Here is a 24,149-nt window from a genome sequence, read left to right as displayed (position 1 = left end):
ACCATGATATACAGATAGTTTATAATACAGCCTTTATTTTATGCACAGTGAGGGAATGAGGTGGACATATACTTGGCAAAAATTAAGTCTGCTATTAAAATGAGTTTAATTCCATCAATCATTTTTGTATCTAAATTAGTACCTGTGCAATAAAAAAAGTAATGGCCAAAGGGAAAAATACCTGACATACAAATAGATCTAGATTTTTCCTTACTTGTTTTTGTCTAAGGAAATTTAAACATGGTTCTACAATTCCCTTGCTTTCTTACATTACCACACAGAAGCAGATTCCCCACTCAGCAGGGAGCCCAACGCAGTGCTTGATTCTAGAACTCTGGGATCATGACCTGAGCCAAAAGCAGATGTTTAACCAACTGAGCCACCCAGGCACCCCTAGAAAGATTATTTTTTTGAAGATTTTATTTATTTATTTGTCAGAAAGAAAGCACAAGCAGTGGGTACAGCAGGCAGAGCAGGCAGAGGAAGAAGCAGGCTCCCTGCTGAGCAGGGAGCCCGATGTGGAATTCGAACCCAGGACCCTGGGATCATGACCTGAGCAGAAGTCAGACGCTTAACCGACTGAGCCACCCAGGTGCCCCCCAAGAATGAATTTTAAACAACACTCCCAATTGGGTCTTAAGTGGAAAAAAAAGGTTGATGAAGTACAGTTGAAAATAACATAGTATGTAAGTGTAGTAGCATATACATTGTATAATGGAATTTGTATTTGGATAGATAAATGTATATTGTTTTGTGAGTTTCAATACAAAATACTTCTTACTATCGTCACAGTCAAAAATGAAAGCCACTGGAGCTGAGAAATGACTCATTTTTCCTTTATACCTAAATTTCTGTCTCAAAATTTCCCAAAGTAACAGGGCATCCTATATATGTTAACACAGTAAGGTTAACCAAGAATGTCCAAAGAGTGAACATCTGTGTAACATGCTAAAAGATTAATTGAACATCCTGCTTTTTAATATAAATCTCATATATTAAAAGATATTAAATTTGTACAGTGATAAATTCACATAAGCATGATTACATAATGGAAATCTACTAGAGAATATCAGTAGTAAAATTTTCCAGAGGAACACTCAATTTCATTCACTGTACATATAATTTCTATACAATTTTACTGATCTGATATGAAAATGAGAACTTTTCATGTTGCCTACTCCAATAAACAATTCTGGGATATAAAGCAGCATATTAATTTAATTCTTAGTTTATATTCAAATTTGGTTTTGATCTTTTCTCAACCATTCTAGAATACTACTTCTTCATTAATTTTTTAAACATCCTCTTTAATTACAATGTCTCTCTTCTTAAAAAAAATTCTTAATAATTTTCTTTGTCTTCAGACAATCTAAACTTAACCTGGCGCTCATGAATTTATTTAACAAATATCTGAACATCTAGTATAAGCAAGGCATAGTGGACTATACAAAGACAACATAAACCCTGCCCTTGAGGGGCTTACAGTCTAACAGGGGAGATAAAGATGTACAAAACCAAATACAAAGATAAAGCCACGGGTTTGCAGGTTTGGGAATGGGACAGAGGGTGTATAATATGGGTAATATGGGAACCCTTATGTATTGCTAGTGGGAATGCAAACTGCATAGCCATTCTAGAGAGCAATTTGTGACACTTTGTCAGATAAACATTATGCAGTCCTGTAACAGGTTCCTTTTTTTTTTTTTTAAAGATTTATTTATATTTTATGTGAGAGACAGAGAGGGAGAGAGCACGCACACATATGTGTGGCGGGGGAGCGGCAGAGGGAGAGGTTGAGAGCAATCTCAAGCAGACTCCCCACTGCGCTCAGAGCATGAGGTCACAGTGCTCGATCTCACCACCCTGAGATCAAGACCTGAGCCGAAATCAAGAGGAAGAGTCACCCAGGCACTTCCTATGAAAGTAATTCTGTTCCTGATTTTACCCCAAAGAGATGCTCACACACTTCCTTAAGAGGACTGTACCAGCATTTTCATCACAGCATTGTTTGTGGTGGTGGGGGACAAGAAGCAATTTGGATACCCATCACTGGAAAAAGACAAGTAAAAAGTGGAAGATATACAAGATGAAGCACTATGCTGCTAGCAGAAATAGTCTAGAGGCAGACACACGGATAGATGTGTAAAACAGTGTTTAGTGAAAAAAGCAAAAAAGAAAACATGATCTATAGTACAATACTACTCATGTAAAACAAAAATATGCATAAAGTAGTAAACATTTTATAAGAACTTACAAAAATAAAAGAATTCGCATCAAACACAACAGAATGATTATCTCAGGGAAGTAGGATTAACTCAACCTTCTCTACATGAAGTCCAAGGGGAGGGGAAGGGGCAGATGTTACCAGAGTCAGAAGAAAGATCCAATAAAGAGCTGTAGAGTACTCCAGAGAAAAGAAATTACTCCTCAAGAGGACTTGAGGTACACACAAAAGATGTGTTTTGTTTACCTTGACATCATTTTAATGTTCTGTAGGGGTTTAGTTCTAAGTGGTACAACCTGCAGAGGATAATCATGAGTCCTATCTTTTAGAATCTCTGGAGAACCAGTTATAACAAATAAGATGTGGCTTTGATCAACAAATTTGATTTGGAAACTGATATGGAAAGGCATAAAGTTGGTATTACCTATGCATCCTTTCCCAATTGAACATTCAAAACTATAGTTAATAAAACTAAATAATACTAGAAAACTGAGCATATCACTATCAGTTGGTTTCATATTTTGTTTATAGGGGTGATCTTGAGGCCTCTGTCAGATGGCACCTTGAATGTCAAATCCTTTGAAAACTAACAAAGGGTAAGGGAGATTAGCTTCCTAAATCAGGAGAATATGGGTCAAGATAGATGGAACAAGTGTTGTACATGGATCATGAAAGAAAAGAATATCTGGGTAGTATATATGTAAAATATCTAGGTAAGTTTTAAGGGCATGAAAGTATTTTAGAAGGATGCAGATACAAATAATAAAAAGACTTCAGGCAGAAGTAAAATGTTCTAAGAACTTAAAAGATGACTGCTAAGAAAGGAAGAGAGTGTTAGAGAGGAGGGAGAGGAAGAACTCTTCCTTCATTCCTAATCACATTTTAATAGAGATACAATCTATGGACTTAGAAGAAACAAAAACAACAGGGTCAAACAGAGATTTCATCACTCAAAGGAACTTCTTTAGAGACACAAATGAGATGTTTTAAGGAGAAAAAGCTACTTTAAGCAGGAGAACATAATAATATATCTTTGATGATTTAAATATCTATCTGGGTAATTCATTGTATAAATCTGTATCATCAACTAATTTTTCCTAATTCATAGTGATAAAACATTCTATGATGCACATGATTTATACTACTAACACTTTTTAAAAAGATTTTATTTATTTATTTGACAGACAGAGATCACAGATAGGCAGAGAGGCAGGCGGGGGGGGGGGGAGGCTCCCCACAGAGAGCCCAATGTGGGACTCGATCCCAGGACACTGAGACCATGATCTGAGCTGAAGGCAGAGGCTTAACCCACTGAGCCACCCAGGTGCCCCTAAAATAGCATCTTAATACAGTGCATCACTGCAGTTTGATTCTACACAAAGAAATATTAGGTTGGCAATGCCACATTGCATCTGGCAAAAGCAAGCACCCAAGTGTCTAAATACAAGTGTTAATTTTTTCCTTCTAATTTAGTAAAATGAAAGATTACTTAAAAGGTTAGTCATTTCTATGCTATTCAGTAAGTAAAAAAACACCAAAGTGAAGAAACTTAAGTAGGTACCCAGTATCAGATGGTATTTCAGTATTCAAAGAGTATGATTGATTATTCACTTAAGCATCAACTTAAAAGAAACCCTACCCAAACGTTTCTACTGACTTACATATTAAATCTAAATTTAAAATGGTTTACTTCTTCTCTGCACACACTCCATGTCCTCCCTAGATTATTTCTTGATTATTTTGTGGCTCTGTTATTAATATATTTTTTGAATCATTTCTTATTCAGTATTGAATTTCTCCAGCCAAAGTTACTATAGTCCTCTACAACATATAGCCAAACATAAAACAAACACAGAGACATTTAGGTCTAAATATTTTACTAAGACTAAAGTCAGTTAGGATGCTTAGATTCCTTAATAAGCACATGCTTAATCTGCTTTTTATTTGTTAAAATTAAAAACAGCAGTCTTCATTTCCTGAAGAGTTTGAATAGCTAGGTGTGCAATGGAAAACTCCATCATAAAGCTTAAGTCAGAGAGATCACCAATATTTTATCTCTGGAAGTAATGGTTTAGAAATGAAGTGACCCTTGGTCAAGGCCCTTGATACTCTAAATTACTCAAATTGACATAATTTAAAAGAAGCTTCTACTTGCTGCTATCACAGTCAAATCTATCCAACTTTTCTTAAGTCAAAGAGAAACTAATATATACTTATACACCTCATTGTGATTTCAAAAATCTAGAGCTTGGTTATCATATACTGAATATGAATATGAATCATATGCTCATATGAATCATATGCTCATAAATGTATTTTCATATAGTTTTAGTATCTTACACATCACCTATTTTATTTCAGAGAACTCAGACAGGACAACTATACATGATTATCAAGTGAAGGTACTTTGTATCTACAAGTGAAAAAGCAGGAAAATATCAGAGTTCATAAACTTGAGACTTTTAAAGAATATATGCTTCTTCTTGTTTACTTGGATGTTATTTATGTACTTTTTGACAGTTCCTTGTCTAGGTTCACATGATAGATGTTAGCCCACCATATTCAGTATTGCATGAAAGAAACTAAATGTAATTCTTAAACTTCTAACTGCCTCAGTTGCATCAATGCTATGAAGAATTAACTAGACAGCAAACACACATTTTCACTCCTCATATTATACTACTGTTTAACAAAAGAACTGCCATATGGAAAATAAATGTCTGATAAATTTTTGCTAATGTAATATAATCAGTAAGTTGATATGCTTTGTAAGTATTTTTATCTGTGCCAGATGAAAACTACACCTAGCAGTATGTTAATGATTAAATTAGAAGTCATTTTTCTTAGTATTTATCTTCTTTCTTTTATAAACAGTCTGTAAGACTATTAGCATTTGTCAGAATTACCTACCACAATTAATCCTGGGTAGATGTTAACTGTATGCCATTAAAGTACTTTTACGAGTTCATTAATTAGGTGATAAAATACCCATTTGAAGGAAAATAATTCAATAACCAACCTTTTTGTACTCCTAGAAGGGTAGCGGGGTTCTCCTGTGATGTTCTGTCAGGTTCCTGGGGAGGTACAACCATGGCGAGTGTATGCATTGGTACACGTGGAACCTAAAAAGTTAACTCAGAAAAAATATCATCTCAGACCAAAGAATAAAACAAGGGCCCATAAATGAAATGGAAATTTAGATTTTCTTCATATACTACCAAATTTACTTTTTTGTTTCTAAAAAAACAAACAAAACAAAACAAAAAAAGCCTTCACCAAGGAATAATTTCTGAGAATATTGAATTGGACAAAATCAGGCTATCTATATGCAATGAATGATTTAAGCTAAACAGATTAGTATTACTCTCTTATTAGAGAGGAAGCCTTAGTGAGTGTTGGTGGTTTTGATTATAGCTAGAAGTACAAGTCATATATTGACTGACCCATTTACCCTGTTCAAATTTGTTATGGGTCAAAAAAGAAAATCCAACATATTCCCTAACTGGGTAACTTAGCAGTTCTCAGGATAACTTTGTAGAAAAGAACTTAAGATTTCACTGAACTTTGTATACTTAGTATACTCTCTATATTCTCTCCCTATTTTTAGGTAGGTTTAAAAATTACTTTAATCAACTTTTGGTGCATTTATCCTGGCTAACTACACTTTCCTGGTTAATAAAAATAACTATCTCTAGAATAACTAATACTGTCTTGGGAGGTACTAAGGAAGAAGCTATCCCCTGGTTTAAGGTTATGTTTAATGTATTCATTAAAAATAACCCTTGGGCGCCTGGGTGGCTCAGTGGGTTAAGCCGCTGCCTTCGGCTCGGGTCATGATCTCAGGGTCCTGGGATCGAGGCCCGCATCGGGCTCTCTGCTCAGCAGGGAGCCTGCTTCCTCCTCTCTCTCTGCCTGCTTGTGATCTCTCTCTGTCAAATAAATAAATAAAATCTTTTTAAAATAAATAAATAAATAAATAAATAAATAAATAACCCTAAAGACCTAGCTATAGTAGTTTGACAATGTGGAAAATTTATATTTATATTTGGTATTAAGTGTTTTTTAAAAAGAGCTTTTTTTTCACCAAATAAGGCAAGAGTTAATTTTCATGTACTTTTTTTTTTTTTTTTTTTTAATTTTTTTTTTATTTTTATTTTTTATAAACATATATTTTTTATATACATATATTTTTATCCCCAGGTCTGTGAATCACCAGGTTTACACACTTCACAGCACTCACCAAATCACATACCCTCCCCAATGTCCATAATCCCACCCCCTTCTCCCCAACCCCCTCCCCCCGGCAACCCTCAGTTTGTTTTGTGAGATTAAGAGTCACTTATGGTTTGTCTCCCTCCCAATCCCATCTTGTTTCATTTAATTTTCATGTACTTTTGAAGGAAATAGATCTTAAAGGATTTAGTATCTTGTTTATCTCAATACATAATAGAAGAGAGGAACAAATCCATTTTCCTTAAAACTAATTTTAAACAAAAACTCCCAATCAGTTCGGAGGCTTTATATTTATAAATCAGCTGTTTTACTTTACCTGAGATTGATCTTGAGAAGGTGAGGTGAGCTGAGACACATCTGTAGTAGGAACTGACAGAACATTGTTTGGGTAATCCAACAGATAAGAAACAACATTAGTATGGCCACCTTTTGCAGCTTCGATGAGCATTGTCGAGCCATCCTGAGAAGGATCGACAAAACCATTAATCAATTATTTGTAAATTTCTTCTTATAACTGCTCTCGACATGCAATTTCTTAGCAGCCTGTCTAGAATCAAAACTCATTTATAAACAGTGATAAATATGAAGCACTGAGACCAGCAAACATATCTTCAATATCTTTTAGTAACAATGCATATATTAATTATTTACTTATTTTTAGGTAGAATACCTTGAGTCGATGAGTAGGGTCGGCTCCATGAGCCAAGAGTAGCTCAACAACTGCCAGATGACCTCCCGCACATGCTAGCGACACTACTGTATGATCATTATTGGCTGTAGCCCTATTCACATTGGCGCCTTCAAAGAAACATAAACAGCAATCTTAGAAAAAGGAATGAAGCAAGGTCACAAAAAATATCACTTTAGAGATTTTTTTTGAAGTACGACATAGATTTTAAAAAGTACACAAATCATAAATGAAAAATTTTCACAAAATGAACACACCTGTGTATCCAACACCCAGATCAAGAAATAGAATGTTATCCACATACCAGTAGTCCCACACCTTGTGCCCTCTTTCCGTCACTACCCACCCTTCCAATGGTACTACTATCCTGACTTCCAAACTGGTCTTAGTTTTTGAACTTTATATGAATAAAGTCATACAGTGTACTCTTTTGTGTCTGACTTCTTTCACTCAATATAATATTTGTGAGATGCATCCAAAATGTTGCATGTAGCTGTAGTTCGTTCATTCAATATCACTTTTAAAATAGAAAATCTAGAAGACTAAGATTAATCAATATATACAGATTAAAGTAAGCATCAAATAATATCATTGTATATAACTCTCAAAATGTTGTAAAGACATTTTTTTTATCTACTTCTAGAATGTGGCCAGGTCTCAAAGAAGAGAAAACAGATTTTTTAAAACAATATTTAAGAGAGCTTTAATTCTTCACATTGTGTATTTTAAGAGTCAGAGGGACCTGGATATGGAGAGAAGACAAGAATATCCAAAAATATTATCTGAAAGCCTAGTTAGTGAGTTGTTCAATAGCTTTGTTCGATGTGACCTGCAAAAGTCTAAATGCAAAATCCTTTCTTGATCTTCTTTTTGATAAACTGTTTTTGACCCCTAAAAAATTACAGTGCACCAAAGTCTTAACTCCATAGTTAAGACTATAGCAATATTCCTTCTTCATTAATTCCACACTTAGTTTCTGAAAAGAAAAATAAACCCATGGGCAAAACCACTATAATTAATTTAATTTTCAGAAATATCCAGCCGAACCTAAATCTAACTCACATAAAAGTACCTTTTGGAAGGGCAAGCAAGACACACCAATAAACTTTCTTATATTAGCAACATGTGATTATTTTTAAAGTTGTTAATAATAAATTTAGATGGTAGGATTGTTTAGCAGTTACTACAGCCTAGAAAGGCTATCATCAATGTGTTCTTTTTCTGACAAGTCTGATTACGTGCTTAGTAGGGTTGGTGTTGGATATGACTAGATAACCCCCTTAGCAAGGAGCCTGAGAGAATTCCAAAGGTTACCCATCTATTTATTATTACTTCAGTATGCTTGAGGTAAATACCTTTTACAGACTATGTTGTAACTCTATGTAAAGATATGCCTTATTTGGTAGCAAAAATGTGCTATTAAGAAAATAAACCTAGTTGTACCCAATTAAAGAAGAAAAGAAGTATATTTAAAAGGATAAAATCTTATACTTGTTTTATAGTGGCACAAAATATCTGAGTTCTGTTGGAACATAGGTATAAAATTTTTATTTTGTTACTAAATTTCTTATTTTTAGGGTCTCAGTCAGTTAAACACCTGTCTTCAGCTCAGGTCATGGGATTGAGGGTCCTGGGACCCTCAGGGTCCTGGGATTGAGCCCTGCGTCGGGCTCCCTGCTCACTGGGGAGCCTGTTCCTCCCTCTCCTCCCTGCTCATGTCTTCTCTTACTGTCTCTGTTGCTGTCTCTCTCTCTCTCAAATGAATAAATAATATCTTTAAAAATATATATTTTAAAATTCTTAATTTAACCACATGACCTGAGCAGACTTTCCTTGCATTTTACCATCCTACCCCAGGATCTTTCATCAGATGCTAGAATACCTCTAACACTATACACAGAGTTAGGCTAGACCAAATGAAATCATTGATATTACCATTGTTGATATTTAAAATGACAGTTTTGTGGTTCAACCTAACATGGGTTTAACAGTCCTGATCTCTCTCTTCACCCAAAGTGCAAACTTCTTTCCCCAAATATATTCTAATAAAAGAACCTCTAGGGTAATATAAAAATAATACATAACATCCTTGTATATGTGGTTAATTCAACTGTACAGTAAACAATAGTTACAGACTTTCTGCCTCTCCACCCCCCCCCCATCCCCCCCCCACCGCCAGCAGAACTGCCTTATCATTAAGTGCTGAACAGTACTCTATTAAATATAGCTGGATGTTTTACATTTGGCTTTTCTAATTTTGGTCAGGAATAATAGGCAGCTTAGTTGCCAAACTTCACAAATTCAAAACTAATACAGAAAAATCCCGGGGTGCCTGGGTGGCTCAGTGGGTTAATAAGCCTCTGCCTTTGGCTCAGGTCATGGTCCCAGGGTCCTGGGATTGAGCCCCAAGTCGGGCTCTCTGCTCAGCGGGGAGCCTGCTTCCTCCCCTCTCTCTCTGCCTGCTTATAATCTCTCTCTCTCTCTCTGTCAAATAAATAAACGAAATATTAAAAAAAAAAGAAAAATCCCAATAAGTACTTCATGAACTCTACACTTACTAAATAAAATACAGCAATAAAAGACTAAAATACAATACTTGTACTGTAGGAAAAACAGCTCTAACACAAACTGCACCAGTTTAGGATTTTTTCTTCACAAGTTAGAGCCTCTTACAAATCCTTACTTGTAATTCCCTTACCTTTGCTAATAAGAAACTGCACAGTGCACAAATGACCAGCTCTCGCAGCTTTCATCAAAGGTGTTCTTCCACCCTCAGATTCATGTTCCTATTAAAGAAACAAAAAAATAATCCAACAATGCCAATTCACTAACCATCTATTTTTAAACACTTAGTACAAATGACATGAGAAGTAAGATTTAATACTTACTGTAGCCACTTATACTACCTATCTCAATTCCTCCAAAATGTAGGATTAATTTCAGTCAATAGTACATGGTATAACCTTTTAAGGGCAAGTTCACTTTTGCATACCAAACAACAGCATTTAAAGATATTACTTGGGTTTTGTTTGAGCCTCAGAGAGAAATAGCCGCATTTTTCCAATCCCACGATCAAAAAGATGTTTTCCCTAACTATTCATATGAATTGTGAAAAAAGAACCTTAGTCTTACACATGATTAGGAAGATTCTGATCTTATATCAGAAACTAATAAGAACTCTATCACAGGACAGAAACCAATCTTTCTCTCTCTTTTTAAATTTTATTTATTCAGAAACCAGTCTCTAAAGAAAAGCACTACAGTATTTCAAGGGTTAAGAGGAAAGAAAAATGGAAAAAAACACACCAACAAGCAGACTTTCTTTTAGACTAGAAATTAAATATGTGAATAGTGAAAGGCAAAAGAAACAGTTTTATAATAGCAGAAAGATTGCTGTTCCTTCTAGGAAGTTTGCCAGCAAGAGGAGTGAATGACAAAACTGCATGCTACCATCCTAATGTCAAGTGTCCCTAAAAGGAGCTTGTTAATAAGCCAAGTAATACTGATAGGAGAACTTGAACTCTTATTACATTCATCTAAGTATTAAAATATAGCTGACTGATGAACACTGGGTGCTGTATGTAAGCGCTAAACCACTGAATTTTACTCCAGAAACCAATCTTGCACTGTATGTTTACTGAATTTTAAATAAAATAAACAAATAGGGTGCCTGGGTGGCTCAGTTGGTTGGGCGTCTGCCTTCGGCTCAGATCATGATCCCAGGGTTCTGGGATCGAGTCCTGCATCAGGCTCCCTTGCTCAGCAGGAGTCTGCTTCTTCCTTTGCCTCTTCCCTCTGCTCCAGCACTCGCTCTCTCTCTCTCTCATATAAATAAATAAATACATAAAATGTAGCTGTGCACTGCTTCTATGAAAAGTTTGCTCACCTATCCCATTTCATTGTGTATGTAAACATTAATTTCTGTTGTTCTGGTCTTTTGTTAACTAAGAAAAACTTGATAAAGGGTGCCTGGGTGGCTCAGTCTCTGCATTTGGCTCAGGTCATGATCCCAGGCTCCTGGGATCAACCGCCACGTAGGGCTCCCTCCTCAGAGGGGAGTCTGCTTCTCCCTCTCCCTCTGCCCCTCCACCCCATTCATGTGTGTGCTCTACCTCAAGTAAATTAATATATAAAAAAGGAAAACTTGGTAGAGAACAATGCTTAAGTCAAGCTTTATTTCAGCTCTTTTCTAATTAACTCAGAGCATCCTTAAGCTACTATAGTCAACTTAGAAATAGTGTGCTCAGGGGCACCTGGGTGGCTCAGTGGGTTAAAGCCTCTGCCTTCAGCTCAGGTCATGATCCCAGGGTCCTGGGATCAAGCCCCACGTTGGGCTCTCTGCTCCACGGGGAACCTGCTTCCTCCTCTCACTTTCTCTGCCTGCCTGCCTACTTGTGATTTCTCTCTGTCAAAGAAATAAAATCTTTTTTTTTTTTTTTAAAGATTTTTATTTGTTAGAGAGAGAGATACAGAGCGCAAGCACAGGCAGACAGAGTGGCAGGCTGGAGGCAGAGGGAGAAGCAGGCTCCCTGCTGAGCAAGGAGCCCGATGTGGGACTCGATCCCAGGATGCTGGGATCATGACCTGAGCCGAAGGCAGCTGCTTAACCAACTGAGTCACCCAGGTGTCCCAAAGAAATAAAATCTTAAAAAAAAAAAAAAAATGGTGTTCTCAGGGCGCCTGGCTGGTTCAGCCAGTGGTGTATGCGACTCTTGATCTCCAGAATTGAGTTCGAGTCCCACACTGGGTGTGGAAATGACTTAAAAAATAAAGTCTCTTTTTTAAAAAGATGTATTTATTTATTTTAGAGAGAGTGCATGTGAAAAAGCAGGAGGGGCAGAGAGAGAGGGAGGGGAAATCTCAAGCAGCCTCCAGGCTGAGTGTGGAGCCCAACAAGGGGCTTGATCACATGACCCTGAGATCATGACCTTTTCTGATCAAGAGTCAGAGACTTAACCATCTAAGTCACCCAGGTGCCTCTAAAAAATAAAACCCTTAGAAAAAAAAAAATAGTGTGCTCTGCCAATAGGATACTTTTCAGTCTGTAAAATAACTACAGCTAATCTACAATTTAGGCAAACTAACAATGAGAAATAAGTAGACTGTCAGCCCAATGGAAACTTTAAACTGGCCTACAGTGACATAAATTACACTCTAAAAGAGATTTAAAAATTTTTACCTTGATAGTACAGAATCTCTCAACTTCTTATAAAAATTAATTTATGTTTTGACTTCATGTTATTGATGAGGTGACACTCTTTACTAATTTTAAAATATAGAAGATGGTTAACACAGGTGATGCTTTGGAATGGATTTTGAATTTACATTCAAATGTAAGCAAATCTAACATTCTAGAAATCTACTTAAAACAAAATGGAATATACTTTATGAAAACCTCATTCAGGGGCACCTGGGTGGCTCAGTGGGTTAAGCCTCTGCCTTCAGCTCAGGTCATGATCCCAGAGTCCTGGGATCAAGCCCTGCATCAGCTCTCTGCTTGGCAGGGAGCCTCCTCCCCTCCCCCCGCCTGCCTCTCTGCCTAATGTGATCTGTCTGTCAAATAAATAAATAAAATCTTAAATAAAAAAAAAGAAAAAGAAAACCTCATTCAGAAAGACCTAGAAAGTTGTTCAGTTTCTCCATGTCACTTTTTTCTGAATTATCAATGCAATCAACTACACACTGGAAATAAATTGCTCCTTTGGCAATGTGTTATTTCCACTCCTGACTCAAGGCCTTTCTGTTCAAGCTGTTCTTTCTTCCCTGTAACACTTCTCTATTAGCTCCTTTTCATCCTTCGCATCTCAAGCTAAGTGTTATTTCCTCAAGGTAGACCTCCTTGAACTTCCTGACTCAATTACTCTATTACAAATCTTCCTTGACTTATGATGGGGTTATGTATGGATAAACCCATTTTAAGTTGAAAATATCTTAAGTGTAAAGTGCATTTAATATACCTAACCTACAGAATATCATAGCTTAGCTTAGCCTACCTTAAACATGCTCAGAGCATTTGCCCACAGTTGGGACAAAATCAACAAGCACAAAGTCTCCTCCATAATAAAGTACTTAAAATCATATAATGAATGAACACTATACTGAAAGTGAATAACAATGATTTTATGAGTTCATGATGGTTGTGAATGCATTGGTTGTTTATTCTTGAAATTATCTGGCTCACCGTAGCTGCTGCTCCCTGCTGCTGCCCAGTAGACAGTATCTTATCACATATCACCAGCCCAGGAAAATGTCAAAATTCAAAATTCGAAGTATGGTTTCTACTAAATGTGTATCACTTTTGCACCGTCATAAAGTCAAAAAATTCTAAGTGAACCATCATAAGTTCAGGACCATCTGTATGTACATAGCTATATGAACCACTCCTTCATAAGTTTCAATCATATATTAGTTTGTATAACTATTTGGCTAACATGTCTCTGCCACTAAACTGTAAGCTGCATGAGAACACCAATCGTGTCATTTTTGCTTACCATTACATTACATACCTAACATCTAAAACAATAAACTGCTCCAAGAAGGAGCCTAAGTGTAACTGACCTCTTAAATCTTCCTTCTTAGTATTGAGGTTTGAAGTTTTAATTTTCTACTAGGTAAATAAGAGAAAGAAAAGTTAATTTAACAAGAAATTAAGGGTAGTAGCTAACTCAGAATTAGACATTCATTATCTGCATTTGATAATACATTATTACTAGAACATGGGTGGGCAATATTAACGTCACTTTTCTTTTCTTTTTTTCTTTCTTTCTTCTCTCTTAGGCCTAGCAGTGACACTCATCAGCATAACTAGGTCCTGTGAGTAATGGCAAAGACAAAAGACTGTGAAAGCCCTCCTTTAGAATAAACTTAAAATAACTGTTAGTTCTGCATATATCAAATATTTTGATAGCTCTTAAATGATATAAATCAGAAAGTATAGTCCCAAGATCCTCACCCCAAATCAAATTTCAAAATTCAACACACCAATAAAATTTCTGAAATAAAAGGTGTGAAAAGTTATTTTATTTTCCTCCCTAAAAATAGATGCATGCATTCTTTGGTTTTGAAAAACATAATTATATTTGACAAAATGGTAGGTAAAGGAATGTCCCAACTTTTAATGTATTTATAATATTTCATGTCCTAAAATCAATAATGTAAATCCTACAAGATATATAAGTTGCCCCAAGATATCTGACCACTAAGTCCTTCTCTTAAAGATTTTTTTTTTTTTTTTTTTGACAGAGAGAAATCACAAGTAGGCAGAGAGGCAGGCAGAGAGAGAGAGAGAAGGAAGCAGGCTCCCTGCTGAGCAGAGAGCCCGATGCGGGACTCGATCCCAGGACCCTGAGATCATGACCTGAGCCGAAGGCAGCGGCTTAACCACTGAGCCACCCAGGCGCCCAAGTCCTTCTCTTAAAATAGGAATCAGGGACGCCTGGGTGGCTCAGTCAGATGAGTGGCCAATTCCTCTGATTTTGGAACAGGTCATGTTCTTGGGGTCCCAGGACAGAGCCCCACAATGGGCTCTGCACTCAGCGGTGAGTCCACTTGAGCCCCTCTCTCTCTCTGCCCCCCCACCCCTGCTCTCTTATGCACATGCACGTGCTCTCTCTTTCTAAATAAATCCCTAAAATAGGAATCAAATTTGTATATACTACTTATGAACGTTGGGTTTGTTAAGCCAATATTTGCTCAAGATCAATCAAATTTTAGGATTTAAATTATGGTATTTTTCCTTCATAAACAAAGAAAATTATTTTCCAAGGTTATAAACTTAAATATTGCACATTGTAACATTTTTTCTTTCTCTGTTCTTGGAAATAGCTAGAACAACGTACAGTTTATTTATTCCTTGAGCATCTGGTAAAACTCACCTATATATTCATCTGAACTTCCTCCTTTCATTGGATGGATGATTTTAAACTACTGATTCAGTATGTAATATACTTATCCTTCTACTGAGGTTTCCTATTCATGAGTCAATTTTGATAAATTTATATATTCATGGAAAAAATCAGCATTCACTTCATGCAAGTATTCAAATTTATTGATGTTCATATGACTGCCTTATAAATTTTCATGATCTCTACTGTATCATATAGTCATAACTCCCTTTAAATTTCTACCATTTACCTGTGCATTTTCCCTTTTTAGCAAATAGTCTTATTTATTTTATCTATTTCAGTAGTTGTGTTTTGTTTTTATTAAATCAGTTTTTAAGTTTGGTCTTCTTCCCTATTTTTTATTATTTTCTATTCTATTATTTTTGCTTTTATTTTTATTATTACCTTACTTCATGGTGCTTTTTATTGTTCTTTTATTAGCTCCATTTACTTTCATTTTGTATATTAAAAAAACTTTTCCTTCTAAGGACCGCTTTAGCTGTATCCTCTCACCTAAGTTTTGATGTGTAGTTTTTGTGATAATTTCTTTGTAATTTTCACTATGATTGCCTCGTTAACCCATGAATTATATAAAAGTATTTTTCTTCACTTTCTAGGTGAATGGGATGTTTTAAAAAAAAGGTTTTATTATTAATTTGTAATTTCAAATCAATAAAGATCAAAGAATTAAGTCCATGTGACTAAGGAGTTTGTTTTAAAGACTTTGTAGTCTAAAACATGGACAATTTTATTCATGTTCCATGTACTGGAAAAGAATTCATAGTATATTTAATAGAAATAGAATGTTAGCCATTTATAAGCAAATCTGATTTTTCTATTCTTAACAATTGCTTTATCTCTTTGATCAGTTTCATACAGAAGTCTATGGAAAAAAATCCTATCACCACAAATAGAGACTTATCTTTCTTCTAACTTTGTAATTTTCTATTTTCTTTAGAAGGTAGATTGTTACTGATTAATAACTGTTATATCAGTTGAAGGAACATTTATCTCTAAAAATGCTTTTGGCTTAAAATTCCATTTCAGGTGGCACTTGGGCAGCTCAGTCATTAAGCGCCTGCCTTTGGCTTAGGTCATGATTCCAGTGTCCTGGGATCGACTCCCATATTAGGTTCCCTGCTAAGCAGGGAGCCTGCTTCTTCCTCTCCAGTTCCCCTGCGCTTGCATTCTCTCTCTCGCTATCTCTGTCATAAATAAATAAAATCTTTTGAAAAAATCCCATTTCATTGGATATTAATATTGCCTTACATAACTTTTTCCATCACTTCGTCAATCTTCCCCTATTAGTTCACTTTAGGTTTATCCCCAAAGACAGAATTTGCTAGATTTTCATTTTTAATCTAATTCAAAATTCTTTCCCTTTAACAGCTGTGTTCAACAGATTTATATTTGTTCTGATTACTGACATATTTTGCAAAAAAAAAAAAAAAAAACTTTAAAGTTATTCAGTACCTGATCCTTCTCTCCTGAACAACAGAGGGACTCTAGCATGGCTTTTCAACCTTTTAACACATCCTTCTGAATTTCATGCTACTGCTATCTAGAACTTTAGTATTACTTTGGTTTTAAGCATAAAAATTTAGGTGTTGTATTAAAAATTTATATTTATAATATGTTTTACTAATTTCTTTGCTTACCGTAGCTTCCTGCATCCCACGCCTTCCTCCAGGATATATCTGTCTCCTTATTGATGTATATATCTTTTAGTAGTTCTTTTGGCAAGGATCTGAGGTGGTAAGCTCTTTTATTCTTTGTAGATATGAAAATAAGTTTATTTTTCCTTCTCTGGAAGAGTAGTTGAGTACAGAATTCTATTTTTTTTCTGGTATTTGGTGGATATTACTTCCCACTGTCTTCTGTGATTATTACTGTTGATGAGAATCTGCTGTCAAAAATTTGATTGTTGTTCCTTTGAAGTAATGCACTTTTCCCCTTCTAGTAGCTTCTAAAATATTATCTTTCAAATTCTACAGTTTCATTTGTTTTATTTACTAATCTTTCAATCAAGTATTCATGTCTGGCTCTAATTTCAGAAAATTCTCTATCATTATCTCTTCAAACATTGCCTCTACTGTGTATTTCTATCTTCTCATTCAGAAATTTCAAATGTGTGGTAGAGCTTCTCAATCTACCCTCTTTTTCTCAATTTCTCTTTCACAAAATCTTCCATTTCTTTATCTTTATGCTATATTGTGTTATTTCTCATTTAATCACCTGATTCACTAATTTTTTATTCAACTGAGTCCAATACATTGTTTATCCTACATATATTTTATTTCCACAACTTTCCCTTTCACAAAATTAACATTTTTTATTTCATACCCATCTGTTCTTAATTCATAATTATTGGCTTTTGTTTCATTGTTTCATGTTGTTTTGTGGCTACTGGTTATAGTTTAAAATAAGCATGTTTAAAGTCTTTTATTTCAATTGCCTGAGCTTGAAGTCTCCTGTTTTGCACTTTTTGTTTGTTTGCTACATCTTGACTATCTCTCCATGTCAATTTGCTCTTGAGCTTCATAATTTTTTTGAAAAGCTCAATTTGCATGAGAGTTTTTCTTTTATTTCTATTTACAAACTTAACCCTTCTCATCAGATGATCTGAAAGTTGCCTGAATCTGACCCTAAAAGTCCATGTCAGCAAGAGATCTTCATTGGCAACTTAAAACTTCTGGTCTCATGGAGTTATTTTAGTTCTGCTCACTAAACCAAAAAATAGAGGGGCACCTGGGTGGCTCAGTGGGTTAAGCCTCTGCCTTCCGCTCAGGTCATGATCCCAGGTTCTTGGGATCGAGACCCGCATCAGGCTCTCTGCTCGGTGGGGAGCATGCTTCCCACCCCCTCTGCCTGCCTCTCTGCCTACTTGTGATCTCTGTCTGTTAAATGAATAAATAAAGTCTTAAAAAAAAAAAAAAAGTGTCTTCCAAGTTCTTAGTTACACGGTTGTCTTTGTATCTTCATTCTACCAAGAACAAGTAGATCATTTCTAACTGCAACAAAGAAGTTGATTGTAGCTTTTTTCCCCATCTTTGTTCACAGGTGGGGCAATATGGTCCCCAGTTCCTTGCTTCAGTCAAGTAGACTAGATCTTCTTGCCTGTTCCATTTGTGATGCATTCAGTCCCTATTGCCTACAGAAACTGAAATCCCAGCCCCCACGCTCCCCCTTTCTTTAAATTTAATTCTTCTTGGGTGTATAGCTTCAACTGTGGATCCACACTCCAATTCTAGTCTAGTGTTCTTTAATCTTTTTTCTGACTGTAGCTACAGAGTCTTAGTTTGTTTTTCTCCAATACTTTATTTATTGTATCTACATACTTGAAACAACAGAAAGCAGAAAGGTTTCAAAATATACTAACACTGACTTTATCTTCTTGACTGGATGTAATCTGTACTTATATTTAAACAAACTTGAGGTAGCTGAAAAGGACTCATTCAAAATACAATAACCTAGAAAGAGAGAACTTGTTTTTGTGGCCTTTAAAAGAAAAGGCATTAGGAATTTTGTGTACTTCACAAATAGTTTTAGATCAAGAAAAAAACAGATAAAAGTTTACTAGCTTTGAATAGTAAATCTAAAAAGTCTGTATGTTATTCCTTAATAAAAACTTAACATTTAAAAAGTAGGTCATATTTAAAGTTAATTAAGGTAAGTTAATTAATAATGGTTGAACTATATTGATAAATGGATAATTAGAACTTTGTAAGTCCCCTAAAATATTATCCATGAAAAATACACTGCAAGGTTTTGGTTCTGAGGAACAAGCACTAGGAGGAAAAGGCTGCATTTTTTTCCCCATTTGGATTTAGATAACAAAATTTAACTTAAAATTAAGTTTATTTTTTAAAAAGTAAGTTGATTTCCCTTAAAATCATAGCCATGCACACCCAAGGTATACATCTAAGGATTGTAACTGTATTACAGAGGCAGTACTTCTTCGAGTTTGAGGAGGACATTGTCAAGGGAAAGACCAGAATCAGAGAAGAGGGAGAGGAGACTGTTTTATACTATATATGTACTAGAGGATACTAATGTTCTCCCCTGGGAGGGTATGTTCTTCCAATCCACCACTGTATTTTAATTATTACCTTAGTGATCTGCTCTTACTGATCTTATTCATATCCCTTAGGACAACTGAGATGGAAAAAAGATTGAGCCAGTACTCTAGGGCTTGTGTTTAGCTCAGTTTCTAAAAATCACAAGTAAAAGAGAAAAACCAAACTTAACTTGATTTGGTTGGAGAAAGAATGATGGATTATAAAGCAAAGATGGAAAAGGAAGAGAACTCAACACTGATGCAGAGTGACGGACTCTAGCAATGTCTCAAAGTGTGGAATATGGAGAACTTGCCATCAGCATCTCCTAGGATATCATTTAAAATGCAGAGTCCCCATTTCAGATCTACTAAGTCTGAACCTCTAATAAAAGTGGGGCCACAAAGCTCATTTAAAAAAAAGTACCCCAAGTTTTTGAGACTTACAGCTTAGAGATTTATAATCACGTTTCCTTTAACCAGTCTGAGAAGAAAGAAATACTTTATCTGAAATAACACTCAGCTTTACATTCTCGATAGGAGCCTGAGATATTATACAACTGAGTAAAAATTCATATTTTCACATAATATTTTGTGAAATATATTATTTACTTGGTTCAAAATAGAATGAATATAGCAGCTTCTTATTCAACAAGACAATAATGAAGATCCTTAACAAGCATTTTGATTAAGAGTGGCTTGATGCTGAAAAATTTATTTTAAAAGGCCTAAGCTGTGATATAATCACAATTTATTCCTGATTTTAAAATTAAGCACTGCTTCCTGAGTTTAAACAAATCTCTCTGAATTAAAATGGGTACCAAATTTGCTTGACTCTTAAAACCATGAGGCACAAATTCAAAACATTTTCTCAAAAGAAGTGTTTGCTTATGAATAAGTATTTACCTTCTTAAAAACCAATTTCAAAATGAAATTACAGGGGGCAATTTTACAAAAATAATTTTAAGTTTATAGAAATTAATGGCATGACTAATATATAGTAAATGCTTCACCTAATTATTTTTCTTTGAGGATTATATAAAAAACAATCCAATATAACTCCCTAAGCCTGAGTTTTCAGATTTTTGATAAACAAAGCTGAATGCAAAGGACTTTAAAACTGAGGATTTCTCTCTGTAGTATGTTGAATCTCCCTGTAAGGAAGAATGCAAAAGAACTATCTGAATAAGAAAATCTATCTTCACCTAAGAAATTTTTTAGGAATACCACATAAAAAAAAAAAATACTAAGGAAGCAAACTACTAGTAACATAAATCTCTTCTTATTGGAACTTCATAATCTTTTTCAATTGAAGAAAATTTTCTTTGTCACCCAGCAAGGTCCTGGAACTTCTTGGCTGTAATTCAGATATCCAGAGTTTTGGTTACCTACAACATCTATTCCTTATGTAGTAGCTTACAAGCATCAAAGGCCTCCCTCACCTGATGCTTGGCCGGATCTATGCCCTCCAAAATAGTCTTCATGTCCTCCTGCTTGTCCTGTGAAAGGAAAAAGAAGAACTCACGGATCTTGTTCCAAAAATGAAAATCACATTTGGCCATGAAGACCTTGTGACTGGTATTTCAGGTGCTGGGCTTTGTAAACTCAGGATCTTCAACTAAAGAGATTCTCATCTATAGAGATCATAATCTCAGAAGCATAATATGATTTTTTTTTTAAGGGTCTGATAATGTGGTTCTCTATAATATAACTTCATTATAAACTTTCACACACAGAAAAATTCTGCTGAATTACTTGAACTCATGCCTTTGTCTTGAAATACAACTAGAGCCACAGACTCAAGAGCAGTGTCTTAATATCTAACCAAGGAAAATATTTAAATCAAAGGAACCGGGAATATCAGAAGTTGGGAGAAAAAGTAAGGGAAATACTATAAAGTATTTAAATAGTTATATTGTTTTCTCCCTGAGAAATGCCCTTGGCACTCATGCTTTTCAACTAAATCAGGAACTTCCAAAGAACTTGAGATATTGTATAGATCTATTTTTTCCTCAATCTAAAGTTGTGACAGAAAGTACTTGAAGGTGAGATAGGGATACATTAGAAGAAACAGCAATAATCTTTTCAGTCACTAACCAGAGAACTAAGTCTCCAATAAAAGAAACATGGCCGAGATAAAGTTTCACTCTTTTTTTTAACTCTTTAAAAAAGGATTTATTTATATATTAGAGAGAGAGAGAGCATGTGCAGCACGCACAAGGGGATGTGCAGAGGGAGAGGGAGAAAATCTCAAGCAGACTGTCCCAAGTAGGGACTCAGGTGCAGGGCCAAGGCTCATCTCATGACCCTTGAGACCACAACCTGAGCTGAAATCGTAAGTCTGGCACTTAACCACCTGAGCCACCCAGGTGCTCCGAGAAAACTTCACTCTTAAGTCATGCCTACCTCTTCTTTGGGTGATGTGCTTACCTTAGGGGGATGTATGCTCCTATGATGGAGACTTGGTGAGTAAGTATGCTGAGACAACTATATAATCTGAAGAAGTTATCAGGATTCCTCTCCCTGCCCCATCCCCACATGATGTTCAATAAGTAGCCAGCCTCATTCAAATATAAATAATAAGCACAGAGTATCCAATAGAGAACATACTAAGAAATTCCTATCAAAATAGAAACAATAAATTTTTAGTCAAATATCCCCTACACTTCCAAATAAAGAGAACCTGAATTCTTTAAATAACTGAATAAAGTGATATAACAACAAGAAAAGTTCTAAAAGTAAGTTGGAAGAAGAGAAGAAACTAAATCATGAAAATCACATAGAAGCAGAAATGTACAGAAAAAAATAATGACCTGGAGGATGGGCTTAAGAAAAACAATGCAGAGGAAAAAAGAAAGAAATGCAAAGAATTAGACATAAAGATAAAAGAAACAAGAAAAATCCAATATACTAATAATAAATATCCTAGAAGAAAGCAGAAAAGAAAAAGAAACATTCAAGGATATAATACAAGAAAACTGAAGGTGGGGGAGAAGAGAAGACCTAACAAGATGACCTAAAATCTTCTCACTAATTTCCAGGAAAAGTTACATAAAATAATAAACACTAAGAACTCTCAGAGGTTTAAAAGTATAATGAAAGACTCTTATGATAATCCAGGCAAAAAAGGGAAGTAACTTACACATAATAGGGAATATTCCAGCAAGCTTTGGAAATATTCAGTACCAGAAGACAGTACAATAGAGGGTTTTAAATTTGAGGAGAAAAAAGAAGCAATTCAGTAATTCTATATATGGTTACATTCATTCATAAATATAACATACAGCAGTCTCAAAAATGCAAGCATCTGTGAATTCATTTTTTTGGAGGAGGAAAGTAAATTCAAATCAAAATGCCAATATGAGCCAGTCAAAAGGGAGTCAGATTTGGGACCTCAGGAATTATAAGGCTACCTACTACAAGAGTAGTAAGATAAACAGTGAATCCCCTAAATACACAGCTAAAGTTAAACAACGTGAGAAATAGTGTAAAAAAAAAAAAAAGACTGTAAATATAAATGTTATAAAAAAATGACAATGAAAAAAAAAAAAAAGCTCATGCAAATCCTATGGGGGAAGAAGATACATTTTTCTCCTCTTTCAGAATGAAATCAATATTGTCTGAATACTTGATTTTCTTTTTTTTTTTTAAATATTTTATTTATTTATTTGACAGAGAGAAATTACAAGTACACTGAGAGGCAGGCAGAGAGAGAGAGAAGGAAGCAGGCTCCCTGCTGAGCAGAGAGCCCGATGCGGGACTCGATCCCAGGACCCTGAGATCATGACCTGAGCCGAAGGCAGCGGCTTAACCCACTGAGCCACCCAGGCGCCCCTGAATACTTGATTTTCTTGAAAAAAAATCAATGTTAAGGAAATTAAAAAATATTTCAAAATTTGCATTTGTAGATGATGTCTGAATACTCTCGGAAAGTAATTTTACACCTGTGTTTTATGTAGTTCATAAAAGCTTTGTGAGCAATTAAGAAGCAGCTCACAGAGCTACTTGGAACACAGAAAGATTTTTAAGATAAAACAAACATGGAGACTCTGATTAAAGATTAGAAAATTAAACCAAGAAAAGAAAGAAAGAGAAGGAACTCACTCAATATAATTCAGTAAGAATGTGGGGAATCAGGTCTCAACTGTTAATAGAGATGCAGACTGGTTCAGCATTTTTGAACAATTTGGCAGCAGCTATCAAAATTTTAGAAGTGGATCCTCTGGTAACTAGTAATTTCATTTCTAGGAATTTATCCCTATAGATAAATTCACAAAAGTAGCAGAAATATGTGAATATGTCTAACAATATATAGTACAGCATATCTATAATAATATTTTAAAACTGTAATAACCCAGAAATTTATGAATAAATAAATGGTCAATAAATTACATAGAACCCTAGTACCTGTGAAAAAGAATGAGAAATCTATAGGAACACAGAAAAAAATTATAAGAAAAAAGTTACAGAAGAGTATATGTAGTAACAAATCCATTCATATAAAAAAAGACATTGCTCACATACATGGACTATATATATGCTTGGGGATAGAAATGTCTAGAAGGACAAATAACATATTGCTGAAATTTTAAAAAAATTATGAAAGGGGACCTGGTCCATATTTCTATTTTATAAGATTTAATATAGATAACAAATTAATCTTTCAAAACTTTTCCTTTTGAGTGAAGTCCACATCAAATCTTATTTCAAAGGAAATAAATTCCACAAATAAGAACCAGAGACTGTTAACACATCCATGTCCAAGTCATGTAATTTCAACTTTCTAAAAAGTGCCCAAAGAAGTTCATTTGGCTGGTAGAATTCAATCCAAGGAAAGCAAAAAGAGTCAGAGAGCCTACTTGATGGTTAGGGATGACCTAACCATATCACCTAACCAAAATCGGTGACAGACCATTATGACATATTCAAAGTGCCCAATTTCCTCATCAGTGTTAAAGTGCTTCAACTGCAATAAAATACTAAAAATGTTAAAAAAAAAAAAAAAAAAGTCCTTAAAAGCTATGGTCAACACTATGGAGAAAGTATAGTGAAAACCAAAGTTCTATC

At 35.1% G+C, this 24,149-nt stretch overlaps 1 protein-coding gene across 12 annotated transcripts in view; it reads right to left on the bottom strand.

Moving 5' to 3' along the window:
• Positions 1-24,149, bottom strand: part of ANKHD1 (ankyrin repeat and KH domain containing 1) — a 130,524-nt gene that overhangs the window by 43,235 nt on the left and 63,140 nt on the right. For 6 of the 12 annotated variants that reach the window (XM_059174780.1, XM_059174774.1, XM_059174778.1 and 3 more), the window contains exons 11-15: positions 20,525-20,581; positions 9,844-9,931; positions 7,128-7,255; positions 6,774-6,917; positions 5,244-5,346 (exon numbers count right to left, since the gene is read on the bottom strand). In XM_059174780.1, coding sequence (XP_059030763.1) covers positions 5,244-5,346; positions 6,774-6,917; positions 7,128-7,255; positions 9,844-9,931; positions 20,525-20,581 — 520 coding nt within the window. Of the gene's footprint in view, positions 1-5,243; positions 5,347-6,773; positions 6,918-7,127; positions 7,256-9,843; positions 9,932-20,492; positions 20,582-24,149 lie in introns of those variants that run through there. The other 6 variants (XM_059174784.1, XM_059174779.1, XM_059174776.1 and 3 more) reach the window with 2 other exon arrangements.

The sequence above is a fragment of the Mustela lutreola genome, chromosome 5 (assembly GCF_030435805.1).
Source record: "Mustela lutreola isolate mMusLut2 chromosome 5, mMusLut2.pri, whole genome shotgun sequence".
Taxonomy (NCBI): domain Eukaryota; kingdom Metazoa; phylum Chordata; class Mammalia; order Carnivora; family Mustelidae; genus Mustela; species Mustela lutreola.
Note: the sequence above shows the minus strand (reverse complement) of the source record. Positions and strands in the feature narration are given on the sequence as shown.